The sequence below is a fragment of the Trachymyrmex cornetzi genome, unplaced genomic scaffold, assembly GCF_001594075.2.
Source record: "Trachymyrmex cornetzi isolate Tcor2-1 unplaced genomic scaffold, Tcor1.1 scaffold24, whole genome shotgun sequence".
Classification (NCBI taxonomy): Eukaryota; Metazoa; Arthropoda; class Insecta; order Hymenoptera; family Formicidae; genus Trachymyrmex; species Trachymyrmex cornetzi.
The window spans coordinates 1,460,769-1,467,496 of NW_017297060.1; the positions used below are offsets into that span (position 1 = coordinate 1,460,769).

General features: G+C 31.7%; 1 protein-coding gene across 1 annotated transcript in view; it reads left to right on the forward strand.

Annotated features, from left to right (window-relative positions):
- The window catches only part of LOC108761082 (Lysyl oxidase-like 2), a 16,363-nt gene extending 9,914 nt beyond the window's left edge, over positions 1 to 6,449 (forward strand). The window contains exons 5-8 of the mRNA XM_018507416.1: positions 1,510 to 1,807; positions 5,573 to 5,701; positions 5,869 to 5,992; positions 6,128 to 6,449. Of these exons, the coding sequence (XP_018362918.1) occupies positions 1,510 to 1,807; positions 5,573 to 5,701; positions 5,869 to 5,992; positions 6,128 to 6,250 (674 nt within the window). The 3' untranslated portion in view covers positions 6,251 to 6,449. The remainder of the gene's footprint in view (positions 1 to 1,509; positions 1,808 to 5,572; positions 5,702 to 5,868; positions 5,993 to 6,127) is intronic.
- Positions 6,450 to 6,728: the final 279 nt, after the last annotated feature.

A 6,728-nucleotide genomic window follows, 5' to 3' on the forward strand; every position in this document is an offset into this window, starting at 1 on the left:
CTAGTAACGGTAACTTGTTACTTTTCCTACTGGGTAACGAGTAACTGTAACTTGTTACTTTTAAAAAGTAACTTTCCATTCCCTGATGGTGATATATATTAATCGGTGAAAAGGGGAGAGAGACACTCAAAGTATGAAACAAAAGGTTTTAATTGATTTGACAAAGAGTCTGCGGTTCAGTATTTTTAACTGTAACGTTTCCATCGTTCGTTTCAGTACGTTTTCTTTTATAATGGCACCAACAGGCATGACATATATATTTAAATGTGTTGAGTGGGGCTCTTGTGGAACTACTAGGCTCTTGTTCCAAGAAATCTAGCACTTCCCCAGCCAACAAATGTTTACGCGACTGGTTTTTTAAATATTTTCCACATTACCCACAATGAATCTCATCACGATCAGTAGCTGCTTCGGGGTGACCTCGTACCAAGGCTGGTTTACCCCGATTGGTACATTTACCGCTTGACCATCTTCTCCCTCAGAGCGAACTCTAGGGGCATTGCCGTCATTACAAGCAAATCCGAATTTCTGTGACATGATGACATGAATCGCGACCAGGGACTTAGCCGGATTAATGAACTGTACATTTTAGATATTACTTTTATTTCTTTGGTACAATCCGTTACCGCCGCGCCGTCACCGCGGGGAGGTGCCTTGGACGCAGAGAAATTGGATAAGATTAGTGGTATATGGTCATAATAGAGAACTTTGGATAGTTCTAGCTCAAGAAACTCTCCTATAAAGTTGGGTTTATGGAATTTTTGATTCTCTGTTGATATCTTAAAATTTTAGGCATGTCTCAAAGTTGTTCAGCCAGGGCCCAAATTCCTCTATAAAACTGGGCATAGTCCTTTTGCTTATGTTAAAAATGATCCAAATTACAGATGAAGAGTTAAATACCAATTATTCCTTAATCGCCCAAGTATTTAATTGTGTATTCTAAAGATTAATTAAAATATTCTGTGAAGGAGAAATATTCCATAAATATAAAAGAAATGAGAAAAGTTTGCGGAGGTTATTTTCTTTATCAGACTTGCATATAAGAAATCAGTTATGTCAGAAGTTAGAAAAAATGTAAGTTTGTGAACAAAAAATATTTTATACAAACTCCTTATTTCCGATTTATGTCACAGCTGATTTTCTATGTAAATCTGATAGTAAAAATATTATTTTTCTATTTTCTTTCCTATGCAGTATTTGTCAAATATATCGGTGTTAGTAATAAATGTTAACATACACATCTGAAATAAAAAATATTAGAAGAAGGTACGTGTTTATCTCAAAAAGTGAGCGTGAAATTTTAGTATTCATTGTACATTTGGTATCGCGTAAAAATTATTATTCTACAATTGGGTAAGTGTATAGATATAAGTGGCTGTAGTTGTAAGAATTGACCAATCACAATCGAATTTGAGGAGAATATTCGACTGATTGATAAATTCTTATAACCATTTACGCTTATGCAATTGTAAAATGGGTCGACACGAAATAATCTTATCGTAATTTTAGGATCAACGGAGAACATGGCAGGGGTGGTGTGTCATCGGGAGATGGCTGATCTTGTGTTCGATCACATCGAACTGATGCGCACGGCACATTTGGAAGACCGTCAGCTGTACTGGTTGCAATGTGCAATGGAGGAAAATTGCGTGGCCTCGCAAGCCTACAAGATGCAAAGCGAGTCTGAAAATTGGCACCTGGAGACAAGACGACTGTTGCGCTTCACCGCAAGAATCTTAAATGCGGGTACCGCGGATTTCCGTCCATCTGTGCCTAAACATCTATGGGAATGGCACATGTGTCATATGTGAGTCAATCGACAATAACGGCGCTGAATGAGCACTGATAAACAATCTTTTTCCGCTTTAATTTTTATTGACGAGGTCCAATATATATGATCCCATAGCTTCGCCAGTCAAAGGTTGGTATTCATAGTCGGTTCTTATTTTAACATCGTCTTAAGTAATGCCTTAAGATGCTAATACAGCCCTCTGATTGGTTCATGCCATCTTAAGACTTAAAACGGGCCTACATATAAAATTTGAAATATATGAATACCAAAGTATTTTTTATTTTACTGCAATTATTTGAAGTCAATTAATAAACTTTATTATTTTTAAACTTTTAAAGGTGGCTTAAAAGTACAAAATATAAATAATAGGGAGCATACACAGCCACAGCACTAGATGTTTTAAATGTGAAAGTCATATATTTAAAATTATATTATGATAAAAATTAGACGTTTCGGTCAAGATTTGACCATCATCAGTACATTAAAATATAAAGATGTTATATAAATTAAAGAATATTAACAATAAACGCTAGTCAAGAATTGATAGTGAAACAATTTTGCATTCGTTTATGAAACGAGTTAACAGAATTGTAAGTCCAGAATTGAAGATGACGAATTTTGCAATCGCTTATGAAATAGATTTCTACTTGCGTTATGAATTCCTTATTACTAGAAGCTATGTGAGATTTCGTGTGAGAAATACGGAATTCCTAGATTCACATATTTTGTGACACAAGTCATCGCAAGTGTAATTCGGAGTTAATAGTGTAAATTAACGACAAGTCTTGGAAAACTTTTAGTAAGAATCATTACTGACAAAAATGTTTCGCTATCAATTTTTGACTAGCGTTTATTGTGAATATTCTTTAATTTATGTAACATTTTTATATTTTAATGTACTGATGATGGTCAAATCTTGACCGAAACGTCTACTTTTAACATAATATAATTTTAAATATATGACTTTTCGCTTAAAATATCTAGTGCTGTGGCTGTATGCTCCCTATTATTTCTATTTTAAACTTTATTACATTTTTTACATGAATTTTGTTGCTTAAACTGAAAATGGTAAGGTCCACTAAAAAATATTACATATATTAGCCTCAACATCTACTTTAACCAAATACGGTCCTTTTGTTTGTATGTATCTATATATTTTTTTTGTAAGTAAACAGAGGAAGAAGATTTATATTATTATTTATTTTTTTACTCATTTTGTACATTGACTACATGAAAAATAAACAAAACGAAGCGTTAAATTGGATCTAATTCTACCTTATCAGATACGTTTTGAAGAAACTTTGTCGTTCGAGGGTTAATATTATAGTGATACCCGATGAATACAAAAATTTGTAATTGAATTTTAAATTATATTTATTCAAAATTTTCACATAAAAAAAAATGTAATCATATATTCATTCAAAATTTTGGGTTTTTAAAAAATATTTATTCACAAAAAAAAACTATGAATATTTAACGAGTATTCATATTTATTCAAACAAAATATAAACTGAAAAAGAAAGCTCTAATAAGCAATCGTTACCTCTTAACTATGACCTGTACTGTGATGACTTTAAGTAAAAAAAAATTAATTTTATTTATTTTTGTCATTGTAATATTCAGATTTCATGAAGGAAACTTAGAAATTAAAAAAAATATTTTAGAAAGCAATACATTTTTTATTTATAGATATCTATTTGATAGAGCGCCATACACAGAGAAAATTTTCTTTTAAAATTTACCCTGAAAATATGATGATTGTGGTACAATACAATATTTTGAAGATTTTTACCATGCACTTCAGTAAAATTGATCAAACTTATTTTATACTTTATTGTAGTTTTATTAATAAATGAGAGAGATTTATATTAAAATTCTTCGAAATACAGTGTTGTCCCACGACTGTCATATTTTCAGGGTAAATTCTCTAAGAAAAAATTCTCTCCGTGTACATATTCCAATATAATTCCGGTTACATCACAGCAATGTTATAAACATTTTGTAAGATATCTTGGGCAGGTCTTTCATTATAATCTGTGGCCATTAAATTCCCAGATATGTTATTTATTCCCAATAAAAATATTTATCTCTTTGTTTAATCTATAGGTTAAACAAAGACGCATTTCGTATAGGATCGTATAGATTGCGAACTAAGCACACGGTAATCGTAGTCAGTAGTTGATTTTATAGATTTGTTTTTTCTTGCAGGCTTGCAAGCATTGTGCGGATAATACAGAGTAAAAGTGAATACGAAACGAAAATATTCGTAATCATATTCAAAAAATATTCATTCAAATGGAATGAAAAAGTATTTATTCGTTTCTTAACGAATAAAAAATAAGTGTATTCGAATAAGTATTTTCAATGAATTTTTATTTATTTATTCGAATATTAGATGTATTTACCGGATACACTAGGTAATATATCGATATACACAGGATATTTTCAGTATTCTTAGTACGAGTATCCATTAATGAATAATAACTGCAGAATATTTGAAATCAATGAGTTATATAAAGAAAATTATTCGGAATGATAACACAGGCCTGCATGGTTTTGTTGATTGAGATTTAACTATGTTTTCTTACGTAATTTTTCGCGCTGAATCCGAATCCGGCGGCAGAATTGCTCTATCACGTCAGGTTTTTGAGAAAAGTGAGGTTAAAGGTGTCAAAATTGATGTTTTTTGACATATTTGTGATTTTTTGCTAGCGAAGTAAATTTTTTTTTTTCGTCGAGATTTCGAGAAATTTTAACCCAAAACAGCCAAATAAGCCATTTTCAGCCATATTTGAAATTCAATTTCTCGAAATCTCGACGTGATAGAGCAATTCTGCAGCCGGATTCGGATTCAGCGCGAAAAATTACGTAAGAAAACATATAGGTAATCTCTGCGTAATCACACAAACATTTTATGTCAAAAATGTTTTTCTTTGTGTGACTACACAGAGATTATCTCGGGGAAAAAAAACGTACGGCGTTAAAAAAAATATATTTTGAAGATAAATGTTGACACTTTCAGATGGCGTAAACGAAAGTAGAAAAAAAAATTTACTTCGCTAGCAAAAAAATCATAAATATGTCAAAAACCGTCAATTTTGACACTTTTAACCTCACTTTTCTCAAAAACCTGACGTGATAGAGCAATTCTGCCGCCGGATTCGGATTCAGCGCGAAAAATTACGTAAGAAAACATAGTTAAATCCCAATCAACTTTCAACACCTCCAATTTTGCAGGCCTGTGTAATTGGTTATTAACATCTCTAATAAAAAATCGCTAATAAAAAATGAAAAGCAAAACTTTAAACAGAAAAATAAATACAGTCTTAATTAAAATTGATAATTAAAATTATTAACAGAAAAAACGATTATTATGAGTCAGGCGCGGTTCTCAGAGCGCAAAATTAAATTCAATGTAAATAGCATTTAACGTTCAGTGATGCATCCTGTGTACTATAACGGTTCAATTTGTTTTTTAATTATTATATATCAGATAAAAATAGTCCAAATAAATAATATTTAACCATTTTCGATCAGGCCATAAGGAATAAAAATTAAATTTTTGGAAAATTTTGATAAGAAAATAAAACATTTTAATTAGTTTAAAACATTATGTGAAGAATTTCGGACATTTCGCAATAAATGATTTTTTTTAAATTTTAATTAAATTTATCGATTATTTAAAACACTGGGATTAAATTTGGGAATTATTTTTACAATGATAAAAATAAATTTCGACGCAGGAAAGAAACATTAATTCTGACCATTCTCGTTTTGCAGGCATTATCATTCGATGGAAGTATTCGCTACTTTCGACGTAATCGATTCGAGCGGCAATAAAGTTGCCGAAGGTCATAAAGCGTCCTTCTGCCTCGAAGACAATCAATGTATGCCCGATATTCAACCCAGGTAAAAATTGTAATAACACATGATAACAATAGTAAGCCCCTCTTTTCGTGCTTGACACGCACGTGTAATTTTATCGTTATTCCTTCTTGTTCTTTTTGCGATTATGATCGCCATTAAATCCGTTTATTAGTTGAAGTTTATAATTTGAAATATCGTTATCGTTTTAGATACAAATGTGCCAATTACGGAGACCAAGGTATTTCCGTTAATTGCAGTGACATTTACAAACACAATATCGACTGCCAGTGGGTGGATATTTCCGAGCTCGAGCCAGGACATTATACGCTCAAGGCACGGTCGTAATAAAGTCATTTTCATAAATATTAAATACGAGATCTCTTTAAGCGAGTTCGCGAGTATCGCGGACTTCGATTCCATCACTCCACAGAGGATTTCGAGATGAGTAGCTTTTTCTTTTGTTTCCAGGTCGCGGTAAATCCCGAATTTAAAGTTGGTGAGATGTCGTTCGATAACAATGCGGCGATCTGTCGTCTCCTTTATACAGAAACTTTTGCAACTGTCCATAGTTGTATAATGGGACGTCCTTGACATGCAATGCGCACACGATTGCAGAGATTTTTCTAGCTGGGGACAATCTACAGGGTGAGAGATTCATGTCAAGCGCGTTGGCGTTAACTGGACATGACGAACAAGAGGCGATACATTGCAACCTTGCGATAGATTCATGAACAAATTTCAAAGTTCAAAAGTAGAATTTCGATTGGAAGTAAGATGCATCATGAAATTTTAAAAATGACAATTTTTTTCTCTTGCGTCAAATTGAATGGAAACAGAATTGCTGTTTTAAAATTATTACACTAGTTGAGAGATACATTTTTAGATATATATATATATATATCTCCAGCGTATTATTATAATCTTATAAGTATTTCTAATAAAATTATAAATTGAAAGAAAAGCTAATATGAAAGATAAAAATAATTTTGAAATACAGTGGTTTTTAATTTTAACTTCCGTTCCTAAATTACTATGATTCTATTTATTTATAATGTAAATTCAAATCTAA